At 44.8% G+C, this 24616-nt stretch overlaps 1 protein-coding gene across 1 annotated transcript in view; it reads right to left on the reverse strand.

Annotated features, from left to right (window-relative positions):
• Positions 1 to 9416: 9416 nt before the first annotated feature.
• Positions 9417 to 24616, reverse strand: part of pkd2l1 (polycystic kidney disease 2-like 1) — a 118137-nt gene continuing 102937 nt past the window's right edge. Inside the window, exons 13-17 of the mRNA XM_080206024.1 lie at positions 23237 to 23358; positions 18784 to 18901; positions 15835 to 15968; positions 13034 to 13157; positions 9417 to 9449 (exon numbers count right to left, since the gene is read on the reverse strand). Coding sequence (XP_080062150.1) covers positions 9417 to 9449; positions 13034 to 13157; positions 15835 to 15968; positions 18784 to 18901; positions 23237 to 23358 — 531 coding nt within the window. The remainder of the gene's footprint in view (positions 9450 to 13033; positions 13158 to 15834; positions 15969 to 18783; positions 18902 to 23236; positions 23359 to 24616) is intronic.

The following is a 24616-nucleotide window of genomic DNA, read 5'->3' on the forward strand; positions in this document are numbered from 1 at the left end:
ATTATTTTTACTTGCACTGTTTGGATTGCACTGGATCCAGAGCCTGTGGAATTATGGCAACAGGAAACCTGGATCACAGGGATATGGAGCTGTGAAAATCCAGGGCCACTGGATTTGAGAGCCTTAAGTATATCAGGCTGTACAGAAAGAAGTTCACAATACTGCTGGTGTTGAAAATTATACAAAAAATGCTGGAAAAACTCAGCAGGTCTTATAGAGAGAGAAAAAACAGAGTTCAGTTTCAGCTCCAATATGTCTTTGAAAGCAGAAATAAGGGTCATCAGAATAGCAGGCAGCCTGAGTCCAGAGTGGAATCCAAGGCCAGCAGCCCCCTCAAAACTGTGAGAGTGTACAGTCAGATATCCATCAGGAATGTGCTACATGGCTGCACAAACAGCAGGGTCTTTAATATATACACACGCAGTGGCAATCTTAAATGGATCACACACTGATAGGGAGCATTGACTGCCAGTATTCAGGACTAGGGGAATCCAGATCCACCAGAATCTGGGACTATGGAAAACCAACACCAAGGGAAGCCAGAATGCCTGGAATGTAGCACAATGAGAATCCAGGATCACCAGAATCCAAGGAAGGGGAATTCCAGGATATGTGCTTCCTTGGGCATGGAGATTCAAGACCAAATGAGAGAACTTGCATTAATATCGCACCTTGCATGATATCAGGATTCCCTCCACATTTCACAGTCAATGAAGTACTTGTGAACTGCTGTCACTCTTGTCGTGTCAGATTACATTAAACAAATCCAACAAAGAGATTAAACCTGCCTCAACATAACAGATGAACCACGTGAACAGAATGAGCTTTTTCTCTGTGCATTGGGAGTGGGAAGGAATACATTCCATTAAACATCCTCCCCACACAATTATTCTCCTTTATACTCACATCACAATAGAAAATGAAACACGAAATGACAAGAACTGTAAAAACACACACATTCCTCAGTAAGAGTGATTTCAGCAGAGCGACAGATTCAATAGAGTTAGTGGATTACAGGAATGAATCTACAGCACAAAAACAGTTCCAGCTGATGTATTGTTCATTCTCCCTCTAGCTGTCAAAACCTCAATACGAAGCTTTCACATAAACGGTACCGGAATATAACGGGACACCCGTTTTATATAATTACCTTTAGATTTCGTGTGACTAGTTTATTCTATTTTAAATCTGAATATCACAATCTACAAAAACATTACTACGGGGGCTTTTAAGAAATGACTTTGATACATGTCTTTCATTTAGATAGATTTCTGAGTTAGAAACAGCAAGCTCCTATTAGTCATCTTTCGACAGAATCTTTCGCATCCCCAGGATGTTCTGACATGCCTCACAGCAATTAAATTGCTCTTGGAGTGTGGTTGCTATTGTTATGTAGAAAAATGATGCAGCATGTTAGAATACAATAAAGCCACACAAACATCCAGTGATACAAATGGTCAGTTAATCTGCTGTGAGGGTGCTAGCTGGAAATGAATGTTGGCCAGGATGCAGGAGAACTCCTTGCTTTTTGAATGCTCTAGAATCATTTAAGCCACTTGAGAAACGGGAAGCTTCAAAAATAACCTGCAAAGGTGCGCTCCTTCAGTTAGAGTGTCAGCTGAGACTGAGGTGTTGAGATCTTGGGCTGGTGTTTGGACCCACAACCGGAATGAGCAGCAAGATCAAAGGCTGCCACACTGGGAGGCCACTGTAATGACTTTAATCAGGCAATTGAGGTGGACCGATTAGAATGTGGACTCCTTGTTCCAGGACCAAATTGATGGTTCATTTAGTTGACCAAAAAGGAGCAGGCCAAATAGATGAGCCAATCAGATAGTCTTTTGCTTTGTATTTAACCAGGAGTGTCAGTTCTCCAGGGACTCTTAGTGTAGGCTGCTAATAAAGCACTCTGTGTACTGTTGTCTGACTTGTAAATAAAGGGATTTTGGTGAAGGGACTTCTGCCTCTGAAGGTTTATTACAGGCACAGAATATTCTCATGATGAAAGGAGTTGAGATAAGGAACCATTTCTGGAGCACTTTGGAAATCGCCTCCTTCTGTACATTACTAGTCTGTCCTTGGGTAAGTGTGCTATCAACTTCATACACAATGCTTTGAATTCAAAGCTCTGCATGGCAAAATCTATCAAGAGTTTGGATGGAGGTAATAGCATTTACAATCCCTGCAGGACTCTCACTCTTTACACTCCTGTTGTACAAAACTCAGCACTGCTGACTCTGACTGGAAATGCACTTCTGTGTTCTGGAGCAGGAAACCAATGACAAATTTAATTAACTGTTAAATATCATGGATGAATTACTACTATTCCTGCTGGGTGGTGCAGTATTCATTTTGCAACTCGCACAATGCATAGCTTCAAATAAAGTGGGACTTGTACTGTGTGTCTATCTGTTAATGTTCAACTTAAATAATAGTGGAGTGTGACATGGTTTGTGCATTGTGTGTAGAAGGTAGAGACTGAGCAGTGCAGAGGATAGTGAGGGTGCTGAGGTCACATACATTGATCCAAAAAGACAAGACCTAGCTCTGGAAATGGAACAGAAGGAAAGTCTGATCACTGAGGCAGCAGTTAGAACTGCTGGATGATGGGATAGATATTTAATTAATTTAATAAAGGTATGTGTTTATCTTAAGCACAGTTATTGAACCATGTAAATTTAATTGTGGGAAGGGTATAAGTACATGTAAAAAAAAATAATTTCAATATGATAGATAATATGGAAACCAATATGGAATCAAAGGATTAGGGAAGTAAAGAGTAACCCCACCATGTTATAGGTATTTTCTGAAAACTAAGGGATTGAGTTTAGGAGTCAGGAGGTAATGCTGCAACTTTATAGGATCCTTGTCAGACCCCACTTGGAGTACTGTGCACAGTTCTGGTCGCCTCACTACAGGAAGGATGTGGAAGCTATTGAGAGGATGCAGAGGAGATTTACAAGGATGTTGCCTGGATTGGGAGGCATGCCTTATGAGGATAGGTTGAGGGAGCTCAGTCTCTTCTCCCTGGAGAGACGAAGGTTGAGAGGCGACCTGATAGAGGTTTATAAAATGTTGAGAGGAATAGATAGGGTGGATTCTCCGAGGCTATTTCCCAGGGCTGAAATGGTCGCTACGAGAGGACACAGGTTTAAGGTGCAGGGAAGTAAGTACAGAGGAGATGTTAGGGGTAAATTTTTCACTCAGAGGGTGGTGAGTGAGTGGAATCGGCTGCTGTCGGTGGTGGTAGAGGCGAACTCGCTGGGGTCTTTTAAAAGACTTCTGGATGAGTATATGGGATTTAATGGCATTGGGAGTTACAGATAGTTCTATGAGTTGGTAGGTATGGATGTGATCGGCGCAACTTGTGGGTGGAAGGGCCTGTTTGTGCTGTGGTGTTCTATGTTCTAAGTATTCTTTGGTTGAAATTTCACTTTCACCAAAAAGCAACCAATCAACATGAAATCATGAATTGTATTGAAATGGAAAATGTTGGTGAGGTTCACTACATCACAATATTTATATATCATAATTGACAGTATAGCTGTGTCAATAGCTATTCCATTCTTTCTGTTCTGCATCATGCACTCAAGAACAATATTACTGTCATGTTTAATCTGTTTGAAATCTTATCAGAAATTACTGGCTTGTTTTATTCTTATGAACCCAAATTTGTGAATGGTCACGAGTTTAGGACAGCAAGAAAACATGAGGAGAATGAAGGTGTTGATGGAAATGTGTGCAAGTAAAAGTCATCCCTCTGAAACACATGTTCAGATTGGGTTTATTCTGGACAGTAATACAGGTCTCCAGTGTTGGGGGAAACTGAGTTAACTTTGACTTGAAGGAGAACGCCTGATGGATCCAACCAAATAGTCAGTAATACTGTGACAGACTCACGCTGAAGTCAGTTGCATTGGGAAGTTGATTTGTAGACTGTACCTCTGAAGTGATAATCCTGCTGTATCCGCTGAAACTCACAGGAGGGTTTATTACTTACTGACGCTGCAGCTCAGCTAATTTGATCTCTATCACCCTGGCTGCTCTCCTGCCGCAGCTCCCAAGTCCACTGCTTAAATCCAATGGATGTAAGCTTGACCGTATATAATGGAAAGCTGCTTTAGACCTTCACCACCAGATCAGGCTGGCTCACATGAAGAATTATTGGGTCACTTTCCAAAGCTGCTTGCTGAGTGCCACCCCTGCTGCAAACCATTCTCCGAATTACCTCTCCCTCCACTCGCATCTTTAACTGAAGTGTGGACTTCTTTGCCACTAATGTTTAAGTCTATCCAATCTGCTGCCTCTGTCACTTCCTTTCCCAGGGCCCATTAGGTTGTGTTTTATCCCATCTTCCTGGCTGTTTCCCTACCCAGTTCTGATCTTCTTCTCTACTCTCCTATCTCAGCGTATACCCTCTCCAAGCCCACCTTGTCCATAAGACCCACCTCATGTTCCTTTGGTGCTATTCACAATAAATTATGTCTGCCCAAGTTCCTTTCCTAGTCCCCATGTTGGATGATGTTGCAGGACATCACTACACAATCCCTCAGGGTAGGGTCCTGGGCCCAACATCAGCTGCTCCATAGTAAGGGTGTGGAATGCCCTGCCTGCCGCAGTTGTGGACTCGCCAACTTTAAGGGTGTTCAAATGGTCAGTGGATAGGCATATGGATAACATTGGAATAGTTTAGGTTAGAGGGTCATTAGATTGGTTCCACTGGTCGGCGCAACATCGAGGGCCGAAGGGCCTGTACTGCACTGTTATGTTCTATCAGTGTCCCCCCCTTCCATCATAAGGTTAGAAGTTGGATGTTTGATATTTGCACAATGTTCAGCACCATTCATGACTCAGAAACTGAGGCAGTCCATGTCTAAATACAGCCTGGACAGTATCCAGGCTTGGGCTGACAAGTGGTGCCACCTAATGACTATTGCCAACATGAGAGAATCTAACTGTTGCCCCTTGACATTCAATGGCATTGCCATTACTGAATCCCCCATCATCAACACCCTGGAAGCAACCATTGAGTAGAAACTGAATAGACCAGCCATACAGGAAAGACGTAGAAGCTATTGAAAGGGTACAGAGGAGATTTACAAGGATGTTGCCTGGACTGGGAGGCATGCCTTATGAAGTTAGGTTGAGGGAGCTGGGACTCTTTTCCCTGGAGAGACTAAGGTTGAGAGGCGACCTGATAGAAGTTTATAAAATGTTGAGAGGAATAGATCGGGTGGACTCTCAGAGGCTATTTCCCCGGGTTGAAATGGTTGCTACAAGAGGACACAGGTTTAAGGTGCTGGGGAGCAGGTACAGAGGAGATGTTAGGGGTAAGTTTTTCACTCAGAGGGTGGTGAGTGAATGGAATCGGCTGCCGTCAGTGGTGGTGGAGGCGAACTCACTGGGGTCTTTTAAAAGACTTCTGGATGAATATATGGGGTTTAATGGGATTGGGGGTTACAGATAAGTCTATAGATTGGTAGGTGTTGATGTGATCGGTGCAACTCATGGGCCGAAGGGCCTGTTTGTGCTGTAGTGTTCTATGTTCTATGTTCTATATACATACTGTGGCCACAAGAACAGGCTGGGGATTCTGCATCGAGTGACTCCCCAAAGCCTATCCACCATCTAACAAGATACCACAGTAGCGTGGAGTTAGAATAAGAGGGGAATTTTCAGGATGGCAACCTGTAACTAGTGGAGTGCCACAGGGATCAGTGCTAGGGCCACAATTACTAACAATATATATATTAATAACGAGGGAAGTGAATGTATTATTGCCAAGTTTGCAGATGAAACAAAAGAGTGGGAAGGCAAATGGTAAGGATAAGTCTTCAGAGGGATATAGACAGATTATATTCCATTGTCCAAGTTTTTGTCCCCTCATTTAATGTAGGAAAATGTGAAGTGATGCATTTTGGTAGGAAGAATAAAAGAGCTGAATATTATGTAAACGGAGAATGACTGCAGAAAGTTGAGAGCTCAGCAGGTAACTGGGAAGGCAAATAGAATGTTAGCCTTCCTTTCAAAGGGAATGGACTATATAAGCCTTGCTAAAACTGTACAAGGCACTAGTTAGACCACACCTGGAATACTGTGAACAGTTTTGATCCCCTTATCCAAGAAAAGAGAGATTGGGATTGGAGGCAGTCCAAAGATTTCATTAGGTTGATCCTGGGTGTGGAGGGATTTTTTTATGAAGCGAGGTTGAGTAGGTTGGGCCTGTGCTCATTGGAGTTAAGAATGAGTAACAATGTAATTGAAACATTATAGGATTCTTAAGGGCTTGACAGGGTAGATGCTGAGGGGTTGTTTCCCCTTGTGAGACAGTCGAGGCTCAAACGGCTCAATCTGAGTAAGGGGTTACCCATTTATGGCAGAAATGAGGGGGAATTTTTAGCTCTCGGAAGGTAGTGAATCTGTGGAATTCATTATTGCAGAAGGCAGCAGGGTCTGTTATAGAATCAGTGTAAAGGGTGTCATTGTCCATTGAGTCTGCACTGTACCAGGCCCTGTCCCTGTAACCCCACATATTTACCCCACTAATCCTTCTAAACTATACTTTGGGATACTAAAAGGCATTTTAGCACGGCCAATCCACCTAACACGCACATCTTTGGACTGTGGGAGGAAACCGGAGCACCCGGAGGAAACCCACGCAGACATGGGGAGAATGTGCAAACTCTACACAGACAGTGACCCAAAGCTGGAATTGAGCCTGCGTCCCTGGCGCTGTAAGGCAGCAATTCAGTGATAATTCTAATGATGACCATGAAACCATTGTCGATGTAGGAAATCTGCCACCCTTACCCAGTCTGGCATACATGCGATGGAATCTTTTAACTACCCTCTGTGATGGCCAAGTGAGACACTCAGTTCAAGAGCAGTTAGGGATGGGCAATAAATACTAACTCAGCCAGCGACACTCATCCCATGAAAGGGGAAAGCCAATGTCATTATAATAAACAAAAGCTTTGTTATGGACAGGTTCCCTATGTATTCTTGCTGGTATTTTGAGTTTGATATTGAAGGCCATTTTCAAATTCTATTCTATTCTATTCTGCCAGCCTATGCAGCTTAACACGATTTCCATTCCTTCTGCTAACAGGAAGCAGCTGACTTTACACTGATGCATTATCTCATCGACTGGGGCACTGAGTTTAAAAATTGGCAAGTCACGTTGCAGCTTTATAGAATCTTAGTTAGGCTGCATTTGGAATATAGTGTTCAATTCTGGTCACCACACAACCAGAAGGATGTGGAGGCTTTGGAGAGGGTACAGAAAAGATTTACCAGGATGTTGCCCTGGTATGGAGGGCATTAGCGATGAGGAGAGGTTGGAGAAACTTGGTTTGTTCACACTGGAGCGACAGAGGTTAAGGGGCGATCTGATAGAAAGTCTACAAGATTATGAGGGGCAAGGACAGAGTGGATAGTCAGAAGCTTTATCCCAGGCTGGAAGAGTCAATTACTGGGAGGCACAGGTTTAAGGTGTGAGGGGCAAGGTTTAAAGGAGGTGTACGAGGCAAGCTTTTTTTAATCAAAGGATGGTGGGTGCCTGGAACTCACTGCCGTGGAAGCAGGTACAATAGTGACTTTTGAGGAGCGTCTTGACAAGCACATGAATAGGATGGGAATAGAGGGATTTGGCCCCGGGAAGGGTAGGCGGTTTTAGTTCAGTCGGGGGCAGCATGGTTGGCGCAGGCTTGGAGGGCCGAAGGGCCTGATTCTTGTGCTGTAATTTTCTTTGTTCTTAATTGAAATGCGCTCAATTGAATTAACTAAGTCACGTAAGAGAAGTGGGCAACTGGACCAGCAGATGGGCACCGCGACAGCTCAGTGACTATCACTGTTTGCTGTGCAGGTACATGGATTTGGGTCGGTGTCTGTGGGAGTTTGCGCATTCTCCCCGTGCTTGCGTGGGTTTCCTCCGGTTTCCTCCCACACCCCAAAGATGTGCTCTTAGGCTGATTGGTGTAACAAATTGTCCCTAAATTATTCTCCCCTCAATCTGGTTTCCAGTGGGGGTACCACACGCATAGACATGGGTCAAGGGTGGAGGAGGAAAAACATATTGTTAAGATGGCGGCACGGGCTCGTTGGGCCGAAGGGCCTGTTTCCCGTGCTGTTGTTCTTTGTTCTTTGCTTTTGGATTCCGCTGTGTTTAATATCACTCCCAGTACAAATACTGCCCTTGTTCAGTAATAGAGCGGGAAAAGGGTTGAGCCGACTGAAAGCAAAGCTGAGCGAGATTTTCTCTCCTTTTGCTTTGATATCAAGTTGGATCCTCACTCCTGGTTTAAGCTGGAGTAAACATTGCAATTTCGAATTGTGGGTGCAGAACCTCACTCAGTGGAAGCACATTTTGGGAATTTGCCCACTTCCTGTCCTTTTAAACAGAATTATCCCCCTACACAAACTTTCAACTTTGTTTTCAGTGACATGATGTCCTGGACTAAGGGCATTAAATCAGGTAAGTGGTTCAGTTAGCCCGTATAGGCAGGATTAGACTGGAGCGAGAATGCTTTGCATGAACATCATAACGGAATGACTTTCAGTACCAGTTTAGCTGTCAGGCAATGACTGACTACCTGAAGCAGGTAGCGCAGAATCCTGAATCTGCTTCAACTGTACCAATTGAGCAGGAAATAACCTGAAGCTGATATTACAGGTTTAATTGTCTGCAGTTGGAACATCTTTATGAAGAATGTAATTAATGTGTGTAATCTGTGGCTTGAAAATATTATAGCTTGTGCACATACAGAGTGCATTATTTAGAGATACTGGGCTGGGTGTGGTGTTCTGCACACAGTTTATTGGAAGGTTGTGGGAACAGTGTCTGTAACTGTAAATCAATAGAAATCAGTTGATGGAACATTGTTCGCACTGCACCAGTAATTTTCCAATAAATCGCCTGTTACAATTCCAGCCTCGGCTGCTTTGCAGGCTGTTTATAACTGGGAAATTATCCATATGCATGTAGGATTGTCCAAGCAAAGGAATGGATAATATCCAGCTGACTTCCACCGGTGTGTCTCCCCCAGTGTACAGTTTGCTCTTGTGTCCACTAAAATATTCTTCTAATCTATTGAGGATCTTACAATGATTGGTAATAATTCATGTTGGCTTTTACTAATCTGGATTGTTGTACATACAAAAATAATAGGTCATAAAGATCAAACAACCAAATCCTGGCTCAGGTAATGTGTGGGGTCTCTAGTCTACGCTACAGATTGTGAGAAAGACCCGATGGAATCACTCGCAGTTTCCACGTGTTTGAAAGGGAGCGATGTTACTGTTGAGCTGAAGAATTGGGAGCCTGGCCTGAGTGAACTGGGCTGGTGTCTGGGGAAATCTGCTCAATGATTGAGCTCTTGGTGTCAGCGCTGATGAAAGCTTACTGCTTTTCCTGAACATCACAGCAACTCAGCCACATCCCGTCTTTCACCCTTGACAAAGCAATTGAAAGCAAAGTGTTAGAAATGCTACGTTAGCACAAGTTAGAAATACAGCCAAATTCTGGATGAACGTTTGAAAGGGAATCAGAGCTGTATGTATATACTCATCCGTCCAATAACCTGGACCTCCCAAACAACCTGGTGCTGTTATGGAGGCAGAGACACAAGAAGGACTGAGATGAGGAAACAGTTTTGATTTTGTTTTATTAATTTGCGGGACATGGGTGTCACTGGCTGGGCCAGTATTTATTGCCCATCCCTAGTTACCCTTGTTCAGAGGGCAGTTGAGAGTCAACCACATTGCTGTGGCTCTGGAATCACATGTAGGTCAGACCAGGTAAGGACAGCAGATTTCCTTCCCTAAAGGCCATTAGTGACCCAGATGGGTTTTTCCGATAATTGACTGGTTCATGGTCATCAGTCGATCCTTTCTTAGAAACCCTACAGTGCAGAAAGAGGCCCTTCAGCCCATCGAGTCTGTACCAAACACAATCCCACCCAGACCCTACCCCCATATCCCTACATATTATACCCACTAATCCCTCTAACCTACACATCCCTGGACACTAAGGGGCAATTTCTTAGCATGGCCAATCAACCTAACCCACACATCTTTGGACTGTGGGAGGAAACTGGAGCACCCGGAGGAAACCCACACAGACATGAGGAGAATGTGCAAACTCTACACAGACAGTGACCCTGAGCCGGGAATTGAACTCAGGAGCTGTAAAGCAGCAGCGCTAACCACTGCTACCGTGCCGCCCAAGTAGATTCTTAATTCCAGAGTTTTTTTATTGAATTCAAATTTCGCCACCTGTGGTTGTGGGATTTGAACCTGTACGCCAGAACATTAGTTGAGTTTCTAGATTAATAGTCTAGTGATAATACCACGTGGCCATCAGAGGTTAGTGAATCTTGGAAGTTCTCTATTCTATAGGCTCCATCATTAAATATATTCATATTTATAAGATCCTTGTCAGACCCCACTTGGAGTATTGTGCGCAGTTCTGGTCACCTCACTACAGGAAGGATGTGGAAGCTATTGAGAGGGTGCAGAGGAGATTTACAAGGATGTTGCCTGGATTGGGAGGCATGCCTTATAAGGATAGGTTGAGGGAGCTGGGACTCTTCTCTCTGGAGAGAGGAAGGTTGAGAGGCGACCTGATAGAGGTTTATAAGATGTTGAGAGGTATAGATAGGGTGGATTCTCGGAGGCTATTTCCCAGGGCTGAAATGGTCGCTACGAAAGGACACAGGTTTAAGGTGCTGGGGAGCAGGTACAGAGGAGATGTTAGGGGTAAGTTTTTCACTCAGAGGGTGGTGAGTGAGTGGAATCGGCTGCCGTCAGTAGTGGTGGAGGTGAACTCGCTGGGGTTTTTTAAAAGACTTCTGGATGAGTATATGGGGTTTAATGGGATTGGGGGTTATAGATAGGTCTATGGATTGGTAGGTATAGAAGTGATCGGCGCAACTTGTGGGCCGAAGGGCCTGTTTGTGCTGTAGTGTTCTATGTTCTATGATGAAGCAAGCAAGCCACTCAGTTTAAGGGCAATTAGAGATGGGCATAACTGCTGCCCTTACCACTGATACCCACAACAGAACAAGAACAAAATCAGCCTGGGAAACAGGCCCTTCGGCCCAACGAGCCCGCGCCGCCATCTCAACACCACCAGTCCCCCTCTCCACCCATGACCCTTGTCTAATGTTTTATGGCCATCCAGATTGAGGGAAACTGATTTAGGGACAATTTATTACCTCCACAATCAGCCTAACAGCACATCTTTGGGGTGTGGGAGGAAACTGGAGCACCCAGAGAAAACCCACGCAAGCACGGGGAGAATGCGCAAACTCCCACAGACACCGACCCAAATCCATGTGTCTGCACAGCAAACAGCGATAGTCACTGAGCTGTCGTCTTGCCCAGTATCTGGTCCAGTTTAGGCACACACTAACGACATGAAGCACTAGGCCAATCTCGAACAACCAAGAGCAGCCCCAGTACGACCCATCGTGTGTATGCCCCTCGTTGGACACAAGGCGGACTGACTTAAAACCTTGCTGTTTGGTTTGTCAGTAAAACATCTGGTTCACAGGGATATACAAGATCACTGATTATTTTATCACTGATGTATAAGATCACTGATTTTTTTTATTCCAATTTGACTTCCCCAAATGCAATAATTGGGTTTGATTCATTTCTCTGAATCATTACAGTGAAATGATTAATCTAGCAATGAAAGCACAATGTGAGCACTCCTCTCAATATTCTATCACAACAGGAGAAGGAAGGTTGGCCCCACTTGTCCCCTCCTGATATCATCCATGTGAAAACTGTACAAAACACTGAGAAGGTGATATGAGATCGCTGCCAAACTCCCAGAGAAGCTCGGTCCAAAGCTGTGCAATCCCACCCAAGATAGACTGAATTTACACTGATGTTAAACAATGTTCCCATGCATCCAGTGAATATCATACTCAATTGTGTGCAGATAGGAAACACAAGATCATCAGTGTAAACTCCAACCCACAGTTCTTTCCCATGTGGCCCTGTCTTCGGGGAGCTCTGGATTTATCATTAGACGAGAGAAGTGAACAAGGTAAATATGGCACGTTATCATTTCTTCACGTAACTTTCCAGCACTGTGAATGTTACTATGCATGCATATTATGCATCAGGGGACAATCAGAGCTAGCAATTAATACTACAAACACTTGCAGCTCTGTTTCAGCCTTATATAAGGGGAATAGAACATAAAAGTAAGGAAGTTTAACTGCAGCTGTACAGGGTGTGGTGAGGCCACATCTGAATACTGTGCTCAGTTTTGGTCTCATTATTTGAAAAAGAACATAATTACATTCAAAGCAGTTCAGAGAAGGTTCACTCCACTCATCCCAGGGATGAAGGGCTAGTCCACAGAAAAAAAGTTCAACTGGGTGGACCTATGCCTGTTGGAATTTAGAAGAATGAGAGGTGATCTTATTGAAACATAATGAGAACCTGAGGATATTTGATAGGGTGAATACTGGGAGGATTTTTCCTCTTGTGGGAAAGACTAGGGGCCGGATTCTCCATTCTTATTTATTCCCACCCCAAAAGGAGAATTTGGTGCTCCATGGAAGCAGAAAATCCCAAACGCAGACGAGGTTTCTAGCATAAAACTGGGGCACACAGTTTAAGAATAAGAAATCTTCCTTTTTAAACATCATTGGTCTGTGGAATTCTCTTCCAAGAGAACAGTGGCTGGGTCACTGAACTTATTCAAGACAGATTTAGAATATTTTTGGTAAATTAGGGGATCAAGGGTTATGGGGAAAGACAGGGAAGTAGAGTTGAGATTACAATCTGATCAAACTATCATTTTACCAAATAGCATTACAGGGTCAAAAGGCCAAATGGCCAACACTTATGCCTCCAAAATATGTTCAGTAAAAGAGAATTTCAGCAGTAAACTTTCTATAATTTTGCAAACTTTAACTCTTTTTAGCATTGCTGGTTTTTAAGTGCTAGGCCAAATCAATCATGTAAATGACCATGTTTCTAAGTTTAAACAAGGAGCAGAAAATGTCTGTTTTACCTTCTGAAAAATGTTGACCAGCTTTTCCATCATGTCTTTGCTTTTTTCCATCATCACAAGTTTAATAGCAATTCCATCAATTTTGGACATTGAATGTTCCAGCTGAACAACGCGATGCCACAATCTGAAATAAGATTACCCTGTAAATAACCCCAGCCCATAAAATGTCGCCGCTAACCAAAAAACTAGCTTTCTAAGATACTGCACTGACATTCTGGTATAGTGCGCCTTAAAGGGACAGCACGTAAGTACATATTCACACAGCTCTGCTGTTGATATTGTCAAGTTTCATAAGAAATAGGAGCAGGAGTCGGCCATCTAGCCCTTCGAGCCTGCCCCGCCATTCAATAAGATCACGGCTGATCTGAAGTGGATCAGTTCCACTTTCCCGCTTTCTCCCCATAACCCTTAATTTTCCTTGTCTTGCAGCACTCAAGGGGTTAAAACATTCCTTCTCGAAAGAATACATCTTGCTGTGGTCAGTTAAGTGGTGAGGAAAGGGTAAATTATCCCACATTACTCTCCTATCTGTTGGAAAATGGGAATAGCAGCAGCGTGGATACAAAACTGGTGAGTGATAATTAACAGACGGTATTAGAGAATGACTGCTTTTCAGACTGGGGGGGAAGATGTTGTAACAGGTTTCCTTGGGGTCAGTATTAGGACCACACCCTTTCTTTACCTGTATTCATGACTTAGGCATGTGGATACAGGCCACATTTGCAGATGACACAATACTTGGCAGTATTGTGAGCTATGAGGAGGGTAGTGATAGAATTCAAGAGCATGCAGATTATCACAGGGTGGTAATTATAGGGTGGATGTCAGAGATAGGTTCTTTACCCAGAGGGTAGTAAGGATGTGGAATGCCCTGCCTGCAGCAGTTGTAGACTCGCCAACTTTAAGGGCATTTAAATGGTCAGTGGATAGGCATATGGATAACATTGGAATAGTTTAGGTTAGAGGGTCATTAGATTGGTTCCACTGGTCGGCGCAACATCGAGGGCTGTACTGCGCTGGAATGTTCTATAGATAAGAAATGGACAGACACGTGACAGATGAAATTCAACACAGCCAATGATATATTTTGGTTGGAAGAATGAGAGGGAGAATATAAACCAAAGGGTACAACTCTAAAGGAGGGATCTGAGTGTATATTTCTGCAAATTGTTGGAGGAAGAGCAGGCTGAGAGGACGGTTAATAAACTATACCCTTTTTAATCCAGAGCTCCCTGAATAGGAACGTGGAGCGAAAATTCGGCTGGACTCAACCGGAATATTGCATCCAAATCTGAACCCCACACTTCAGGAAGACCTCATGGTTCCAGGGATGAGGAACTTCAGTGATGTGGATAGATAGTGGATACACCAAAATTGGGGGAAAGGCAAATTGTGCGGAGGGTGTGGAGAGTCTGCAGAAGGATCTAGATAGGCTGGGCGAATGGGCCAGGAAATGGCAAATGGAATTTAATGTTGGCAAGTGCGAGGTGGTCCACTTTGGTAGGAATAATGGTAGGAAGGACTATTACTTACGTGGAGAAAAACTGCAGCAGGCGACGGTGCAGAGGGACCTCGGGGTCCTTGTGCATGAGTCGCAAAAACCCAGCCTGCAGGTGCAGCAGGTGGTCAGGAAGGCGAATGGGATGCTGGCCTTCATAGCGAGGGGGATTGAATATAAAAGTAGGGAGGTCTTGCTGCGGCTGTATAGGGCATTGGTGAGGCCGCAGCTGGAGTACTGTGCGCAGTTTTGGTCACCGCACTTACGCAAGGATATTTTGGCCTTGGAGGGAGTGCAGAGGAGGTTTACTAGGCTGATACCGGAGTTGAGGGGGTTGAGCTATGAGGAGAGGCTGAATAGATTAGGCTTGTACTCGTTAGAGTTTAGAAGAATGAGGGGAGATCTCATTGAGACATATAAGATAATGAATGGGATGGATAGGATAGAGGTGGAGAGACTCTTCCTGCTCAGAAAGGATAGTAGGACTAGAACATAGAACACTACAGCACAAACAGGCCCTTCGGCCCACGAGTTGCGCCGATCACATCAACACCTATCTATAACGCCCAATCCCATAAAACCCCATATACTCATCCAGAAGTCTTTTAAAAGACCCCAGCGAGTTCGCCTCCACCACCACTGACGGCAGCCGATTCCATTCACTCACCACCCTCTGAGTGAAAAACTTACCCCTAACATCACTTCTGTACTTTCCTCCCCGCACCTTAAACCTGTGACTAGGGGGCATAGCCTCAAGATAAAGGGGGGGGCGGTTTAGAACGGGGTTGAGGAGGAACTTCTTCACTCAAAGGGTGGTGAATCTCTGGAATTCTCTGCCCGTTGAAGTGGTGGAGGCTGCCTCGCTAAATATTTTTAAGACGCGGGTTGATGGGTTTTTGATAAGCGAGGGGATTAAGGGTTATGGGGAAAGGGCGGGAATGTGGAACTGATCCACGACAGATCAGCCATGATCTTATTGAATGGCGGGGCAGGCTCGAAGGGCTAGTTGGCCGACTCCTGCTCCTATTTCTTATGTTATTATGTAGTTTGGGGAAATTATGACTCTCTTGAGAAGGGAAGGTTCAGAGGAGATTTGATAAGTGCTTAAAATTGTGAAAGGTCGGAATCACTATCCTCGATATTACTTTTTCATTCCTTATTTTGTTAACTAATTTTAAACTCCATGGCTGGTATAATTCAAACTGATGTTTGAGTCAACAATCCAGACCTCTTGACTATCAGTCCAGTAACATACACACTACTGTTCCCTTTCCATTTTAAAACCCCGCAGTATAATACCTACTTTTGGAATTCCTCATGTGTTACTCCGTTGTTTAATGCGTTCTTGTTGTTGTTTTTCACACAATCTAAAGTCTCTGAGCTGTCGGGACGCCCGAAATTCCTTCCCAAATTCTCTATTTCAGCATTTAGTGCCAACTGTAAAACATCAGTAATTATTAAAATGAGCTTTTCGAAATAGTTTGATCAAAACAGAAAAGATCTACTATCAGAAATCTCACTCTGCCTGAGGACTGAGCACAGACTCGGTTGTTCAACTGAACTACACAGGCAGTCATTCCCTGCTCATTCCCCATGTTAATGCCTCGACTAATTTGCATTCGAAACAAATGCTTGGCAGTTAACTGTTTTCTGCTGCATTCTCCATGGCAACACCTTTAGCAATCAGCCCACTTATCAATCAATTAGTACTCTCTAGCTGAGATATATAAATCATTGACAACCATGGGTAAGGTGCTGGAATACTGTGCTGTTATTTAAGAAAGACACAGGAAAAAACCAGGGAACTACAGATCAGTGAGCCTAATGTCAGTAGTGGGTAAATTGCCCAACGAGGGGCATACACGCGATGGGTCGTGCGAGGGCTGCTCTTGGATGTTGCTTCGAGAGTTGCCTAGTGCTTCACGTCGTTAGTGTACGCTTAAACTGGACCAACTGATGGGCAACACGACAGCTCAGTGACTATCACTGTTTGCTGTGCAGATACATGGATTTGGGCTAGTGTCTGTGGGAGTTTGCGCATTCTCCCCGTGCTTGCGTGGGTTTTCTCCGGGTGCTCCGGTTTCCTCCCACACCCCAAAGATGTGCTCTTAGGCTGATTGGTGTAACAAATTGTCCCTAAATTAGTCTCCCCTCAATCTGGTGTCCAATGTGGAGTGCCATAAGCGTAGACAAGGGTCACGGGTGGGAGAGGGGACTCACAATGTTAGAATGGCGGCGTGGGCTCGTTGGGCCGAAGGGCCTGTTTCCCGTGTTGTTCTTTGATATTTGTTGGAAGGTATGCTGAGAGACAGAATCTATATGCGTTTGGAAAGGCAAGGACTGATTAGGGAAGTCAGCATGGCTTTGAGAGTGGGCAATTGTGTCTTACAAACTTGAGAGTTTTTTTGAAGGGGTGACCAAGGTGAGGGCAGTGCAGTTGACATTGTCTACATGGACTTCAGTAAGGCCTTTGACAAGGTTCCGCATGGTAGACTGGTCAGTAAGGTTCAATCTCATGAGATCCAGGGAGAATGAACCAATTGGATATAAAACAGGCTTGCCAGTTGGTAGAAGCCAGAGGGTGGTTGTAGAGGGTTGTTCTTCAGACTGGAGGCCTGTGACCAGTGGTTTGCCTCAGGGGATCGGTGCTGGGCCCACTTATTTATATTAACAATTTGGTGGTTAAGGCAGATACATTAGTGACCTTTTTGAGATTTATCTGGATAGAGATGTGAACCAGTGGGAAATAGAGCGATGGTCTCGATACAACAATGTGATTGGCACAGACTTGGTGGGGTGAAGGGCCCGTTCCTGTGTTGTAGTGTTCTTTGTTCCTCCCCATTTCCAACCCACCCAGTATTCACTTCGAAATATCGATTACAGAATTCACGATGAACAAAAAAATCCCCTTTCGTGAAAACCCAATCAATACATCCAGATCCCAGCGAACACACAATCCATTATAAAAACAAACACCTTCTTCATAATACCCACATCAGAGACGGTTACTCCTATGTTTCGAAGTGATTTGCTCAGTGTTCCGGAAACAACTGGCTCTGATATCCCTCAGTAGGGAGTACCCTCTGCTTCAGTAGATTCAACATCCTCAGGGTAATCCTGTAATGTTTCTGCCTCTTTAATTCTTTAAAATGCTGCAATTTCCCCTCTAAGGGTGAACAATGTCCAAAGACTCCCGTCAGATTATTTAAATGGACTGATGTTATTTGACAGTTCTGTATAAATGTGTCCAGTGCCCAGGAGCAGCACATCAGTCCTGGGACTGCGTTATAGGTTCCATAACGTCACTGTTAAAGGGGACTTCAAGTTTTAAACTATTGACAAAGTCTTGATTACTAACACTTTCTTCTACTTTTCCTGTAAATAAGGAATGCATTTTTTTCACAATTCAGTCAAAGCTCTACACCTGGTTTAGAATCACAGAACCCTACAGTGCAGAAAGAGGCCCTTCAGCCCATCGAGTCTGCACCGAACACAATCCTACCCCCCTATCCCTACATATTAACATAAGAAATAGGAGCAGGAGTAGGCCATCTAACCCTTCGAGCCTGCCCCGCCATTCAATAAGATCATGGCTGATCTGAAGTGGATCAGTTCCACTTTCCTGCTTTCTCCTCTTAATTCCCCTGTCTATCAGAAACCTATCTACCCATGATTTAAATATATTTAGCGAGGCAGCCCCCACCACTTCAACAGGCAGAGAATTCCAGAGATTCACCCTTTGAGTGAAGAAGTTCCTCCTCAACTCTGTTCTAAACTGCGCCCTCCTTATCTTGAGGCTGTGCCCTCTAGTCCTGCTATCCTTTGAGCGGGAAGAATCTCTCTACCTCTACCCCATCCATCCCCTTCATTATCTTATACGTCTCTATAAGATCCCGCCCCCTCATCCTTCTAAACTCCGAGTACAGACCTAATTATACCCACTAATCCCTCTAACCTGGACACTAAGGGGCAATTTCTTAGCACAGCCAATCAACCAAACCCGCACATCTTTGGACTGTGGGAGGAAACCGGGACACCCGGAGGAAACCCACGCAGACACGAGGAGAATGTGCAGACTCCACACAGACAGTGACCCGAGCCGGGAATCGAACCCAGGTCCCTGGAGCTGTGAAGCAGCAGTGCTAACCCACTGTGCCGCAAACAATACAGATGCAAACAATCCGTAACTGGTCATGGCAAACATGGAATAGATCCAAGGTCATTTCTCATTCCTTGCAGCTAATTTCCTTACCTTCTTTTCTTCTAATTCATTCCGCATTCTCATCTGCTCTTCCTCATCCAAGATCTTATTGTCATCAGAGTCAAACCTTGAGAAGGTTTCTTTGATCTCTTGGTCGGAATGACCCAAGCTGAAAAACAATTGGTCCTTTCTCAGCAAACATTCAATAACTCAGGTTCCTGTCAGTGGAGGGTGGGTATCAGGAAATCTCAGGTTCTTGGGGTGTACGGTCACATTCCAAGATCCTGATATCGCTGATTATTCATAAACTAACCACAGGAGACTCAGAGCAGGTTACAAACGCTTCATTCAAGAATAGGCGGGGAGCGTACTACTTAGATAAAGGTGTTTACAGAAAAACTGCACATATTTCTACCATACCAAGCACATACATTGTTTAAACTTCAATCTAACAATACATATAGGTTTTAACAAAACAGGCACAGCTTGTACTAGTCACAAAGAACAAAGAAAATTCCAGCACACGAACAGATCCTCTAAGCCTGAACCGACCATGCTGCCAGACTTAACTAAAACCCCCTTAACCCTTCCAGGGACCATATCCCTCTATTCCCATCCTATTCATGTACTTGTCAAGATGCTCCTTAAAAGTCACTACGATATCCGTTTCCACTATCTCCCCTGGCAACTAGTTCCAGGCACCCACTACTCCCTGTGTTTAAAAAAAAAAATCGGCCTCGTACATCTCCTTGCCCTTCACACCTTAAACCTGTCCCCCCCGCTATTCTCTCAGCAGAAGGCAGAGAGTGGTTGTGGATGGGTCTTTTTCTGCATGGAGGTCAGTCACCAGTGGAGTGCCCCAGGGATCTGTTCTAGGACCCTTGCTGTTTGTCATTTTCATAAATGACCTGGATGAGGAAGTGGAGGGATGGGTTAGTAAGTTCGCCGACGATACGAAGGTTGGTGGTGTTGTGGATGGTCTGGAGGGATGTCAGAGGTTGCAGCGGGACATAGATAGGATGCAGGACTGGGCGGAGAAGTGGCTTCAATGCAGATAAATGTGTAGTGGTCCATTTTTGGCAGGTCCAATGGGATGAAGGAGTACAATATCAAGGGTAGGAGTCTTAGCAGTGTAGAGGATCAGAAGGATCTTGGGGTCTGGGTCCATAGGACTCTTAAATGGGCCTCGCAGGTGGAGGATGTGGTCAAGAAGGCGTATGGTGTACTGGCCTTCATTAATCGAGGGATTGAGTTTAGGAGTCGGGAGGTAATGCTGCAACTTTACAAGATCCTTGTCAGACCCCACTTGGAGTACTGTGCGCAGTTCTGGTCGCCTCACTACAGGAAGGATGTGGAAGCTATTGAGAGGATGCAGAGGAGATTTACAAGGATGTTGCCTGGATTGGGAGGCATGCCTTATGAGGATAGGTTGAGGGAGCTCGGTCTCTTCTCCCTGGAGAGACGAAGATTGAGAGGCGACCTGATAGAGGTTTATAAAATGTTGAGAGGAATAGATAGGGTGGATTCTCGGAGGCTATTTCCCAGGGCTGAAATGGTCGCTATGAGAGGACACAGGTTTAAGGTGCTGGGGAGCAGGTACAGAGGAGATGTTAGGGGTAAGTTTTTCACTCAGAGGGTGGTGAGTGAGTGGAATCGGCTGCCGTCAGTGGTGGTGGAGACGAACTCGCTGGGGTCTTTTAAAAGACTTCTGGATGAGTATATGGGGTTTAATGGGATTGGGGGTTATAGATAGGTCTATGGCTTAGTGGGTATACAAGTGATTGGTGCAACTAGTGGGCCGAAGGGCCTGTTTGTGCTGTAGTGTTCTATGTTCTATTAATTGACTCTTCCACCCTGGGAAAAAGCTTCTGACTATCCTCTCTGTCCATGCCTCTCATAATCTTGTAGACTTCTATCAGGTCACCCCTCAACCTCTGTCACTCCAGTGAGAACAAACCAAGTTTCTCCAACCTCTCCTCATCACTAAAGCCCTCCATACCAGGGCAACATCCTGGTAAATCTTTTCTGTACCCTCTCCAAAGCCTCCACATCCTTCTGGTAGTGTGGCGACCAGAATTGAACACTTTATTCCAAGTGCAGCCTAACTAAGGTTCTAAAACGCTGCAACGTGATTTGCCAATTTTTAAACTCAGTACCCCGGCCGATGAAGGCAAGCATGCCATATGCCTTCTTGACTACCTTCTCCATCTGCATTGCCACTTTCAGTGACCTGTGTACCTGCACACCCAGATCCCTCTGCCTATCAATACTCTTAAGGGTTCTGCCACATACTTACCTTTGCACCCACATCAGAGAGCTCTAATTTATCTCAGTTCGACTGCCACCCCTATTGTTATCTGGTCTTAAGACAGTTGTTTTTGCTGTGTAATTCTACACCTTCATTATCACTAAAAAAGGTCCACTTAGAACATAAGAAATAGGAGCAGGAGTAGGCCATCTAGCCCTTCGAGCCTGCCCCGCCATTCAATAAGATCATGGCTGATCTGAAGTGGATCAGTTCCACTTTCCCGCTTTCTCCCCCTAATTCCCCTGTCTATCAGAAACCTATCTACCCGTGACTTAAATATATTCAGCGAGGTGGCCTCCACCACTTCAATGGGCAGAGAATTCCAGAGATTCACCACCCTTTGAGTGAAGAAGTTTCTCCTCAACTCCGATCTAAACTGCCTCCCCTTTATCTTGAGGCTGTGCCCTCTAGTCCTGCTATTCTTTCTGAGCGGGAAGAATCTCTCTACCTCTACCCTATCCATCCCCTTCATTATCTTATACGTCTCTATAAGATCCCCCCTCATCCTTCTAAACTCACTAGTGCAGTTCTTGAAGTGCTAAACGCCACTGATGATCTGCTGATTTTAAGTTGTGTAAAGATCTATTGCTATTAAGATGTATTTGGTGCTAACCTTGACAATAAAAGGAAAATCTGGTTCTCTGTAGTAAAACAATCGGTAATCATTTTCTATTTCCTTCTAAATTATTAATTCTTAAACCTCACTACATAATTATATTAAAAAGCTCAATTTATCAGTTACTCCCCCCCTCACGTCTATTATTTCCAGCAACATTATTTTGTACATTTGAGGTAAATTTGTACAATGAACATCCCCACTTCAGGAACAGGGAGGTCTATCAGATACTGAAGGTGTGACCCCCACATGTCCAGAGGTGAACAAGAGGTGAAGATGAAACTTTACCTCAGGCTTTGGGAGTGATTACAGCTTTGTAACATCAATGAAAGCAACTGCCATGCTTTTCATGAATTATTTAATTAGTTATGAGAATGAGGGAGTATTCAGAATCTCTGTCGGATTGGTCCAGTCTGGTGTAACCACATTATATCTGGAATGAATCAGCAACCCAAAATAGATATTTCTTAGGTGGCGCAGTGGTTAGCCTGACAGCGCCAGGCATCCGGGTTCAATTCCCAGCTTGGGTCACTCTGTGTGGAGTTTGCACATTCTCCCCATGTCTGCGTGGGTTTCCTCTGGATGCTCCAGTTTCCTCCCTTAAGATGTGCCTGTTTGGTGGATGGGCCTTGCTAAATTGACCCTTAGTGTCAGGGGGATTGGCTAGGGTAAATGCATGGGGTTATAGGGATAGGGCCATGCTGGGATTGTGATTGGTGCAGACTTGCTGGGCCGAATGGCCTCATTCTGCAGTGTAGGTCTCTGTGAAATTGTGGTTGGAGCTCTAACAACGAGGGGATGCTGAGGCTAACTCTGGCGATAGTTGTGTGGAGGGGTGCTGAGGTCAATGCAAAAATGAAGCTCTGGTGATGTCAGTCTGCCTTGCTCTGATTGGATGAGGAGTGGCTGTGGACCCATGAGTCAGTCTCTTGCCAGCCAATGAGAAGACAGGAAAGTGAAAGTGTGCAGTTTTCGTCACTGCACTTACGCAAGGATATTTTGGCCTTGGAGGGAGTGCAGAGGAGGTTTACTAGGCTGATACCGGAGTTGAGGGGGTTGAGCTATGAGGAGAGGCTGAATAAACTAGGCTTGTACTCGTTAGAGTTTAGAAGAATGAGGGGAGATCTCATTGAGACGTATAAGATGATGAATGGGATGGATAGGATAGAGGTGGAGAGACTCTTCCCGCTCAGAAAGGACAGTAGGACGAGGGGGCACAGCCTCAAGATAAAGGGGGGGGCGGTTTAGAATGGAGTTGAGGAGGAACTTCTTCACTCAAAGGGTGGTGAATCTCTGGAATTCTCTGCCCGTTGAAGTGGTGAAGGCTACCTCGCTAAATATACTTAAGACGCGGGTAGATAGGTTTCAGATAGACAAGGGAATTAAGGGGAGAAAGCGGGAAAGTGGAACTGATCCACTTCAGATCAGCCATGATCTTATTGAATGGCGGGGCAGGCTCGAGGGGCTAGAAGGCCTACTCCTGCTCCTATTTATGTTCTTATGAACCATCTCCAGGAAACTTAGACACTTGTTAGTGATTTTGTGGCCACCCTCAAGCTTTATCAGAAAGAAATACATACTCCTTAAGGTTGCTCCTGAAGTCCTCAAAATCCAGCTTTTTGGATCCATTCTGAAGAGTTTTCTGCACATCAGAAATTCGCTCCTTTTTCAGCTTCATTTTTGATAGAGCTTTGTTATAACCCTGTGAGAACAGAGACGGAGACACTTACACCCAGAACTCAGTGTTAACGTATAACCTGGGCAATCCCTTAATCCTAGAACCCCTACAGTGCAAAGGAGGCCATTTAATCATTGAGCCTGCACCAGCAACAATCCCTATAACCCAAGGTATGTATCCTGCTAACCCCCCCCTCTGTCACTGAGGGGCAATTCAGTATGGCCAATCCATCTCATTTCTGTTTTTTTTTTTACACACTATTTCCTAAAGATATTAAAGGACAGAGAATATTTTAATGTTTGAAGGTTAACACTACGAAAAAATAATTTCTATGCAGTGATAATAGAACAAAGAACAGTACAGCACAGGAAACAGGCCCTTCGGCCCTCCAAGCCTGCACCGCTCATGCCCACAACTAGACCATTCGTTTGTATCCCTCCATTCCCAGTCTGTTCATGTGTCTATCCAGATAAGTCTTAAACAATCCCAGTGTGTCTGCCTCCACCACCCTGCTTGGCAGCGCATTCCAGGCCCCCACCACCCTCTGTGTAAAATACGTCCCCCTGACATCTGTGTTGAACCTTGACCCCCTCACCTTGAACTTGTGACCCCTTGTGTTCATCACCTCCGACCTGGGGAAAAGTTTCCCACTGTTCACCCTATCCATACCCTTCACAATTTTAGAACATAAGAACATAATCTAGCCCTTCGAGCCTGCCCCGCCATTCAATAAGATCATGGCTGATCTGAAGTGGATCAGTTCCACTTTCCCGCTTTCTCCCCATAACCCTTAATTCCCCTGTCTATCAGAAACCTATCTACCCGTGACTTAAATATATTCAGCGAGGTAGCCTCCACCACTTCAATGGGCAGAGAATTCCAGAGAGTCACCACCCTTTGAGTGAAGAAGTTCCTCCTCAACTCTGATCTAAACTGCACCCCCAACCGCGCCCCCCCCCTCCCCAATTGTGAGGCTGTGCCCTCTAGTCCTGCTATCCTTTCTAAGTGGGAAGAATCTCTCTACCTCTACCCTATCCATCCCCTTCATTATCTTATTCGTCTCTATAAGATCCCCCCTCATCCTTCTAAACTCCAATGAGTACAGACCCAGTCTATTCAGTCTCTCTTCATAGTCTAACCCCCTCATCTCCGGTATCAGCCTAGTGAACCTCTTCTGCACTCCCTCCAAGGCCAATATATCCTTGCGCAAATACGGCGACCAAAACTGCACACAGTACTCCAGTTGCGGCCTCACCAGTGCCCTGTACAGTTGCAGCAAGAC

The sequence above is a fragment of the Carcharhinus amblyrhynchos genome, chromosome 17 (genome assembly GCF_965287045.1).
Source record: "Carcharhinus amblyrhynchos chromosome 17, sCarAmb.v2.hapA, whole genome shotgun sequence".
Classification (NCBI taxonomy): domain Eukaryota; kingdom Metazoa; phylum Chordata; class Chondrichthyes; order Carcharhiniformes; family Carcharhinidae; genus Carcharhinus; species Carcharhinus amblyrhynchos.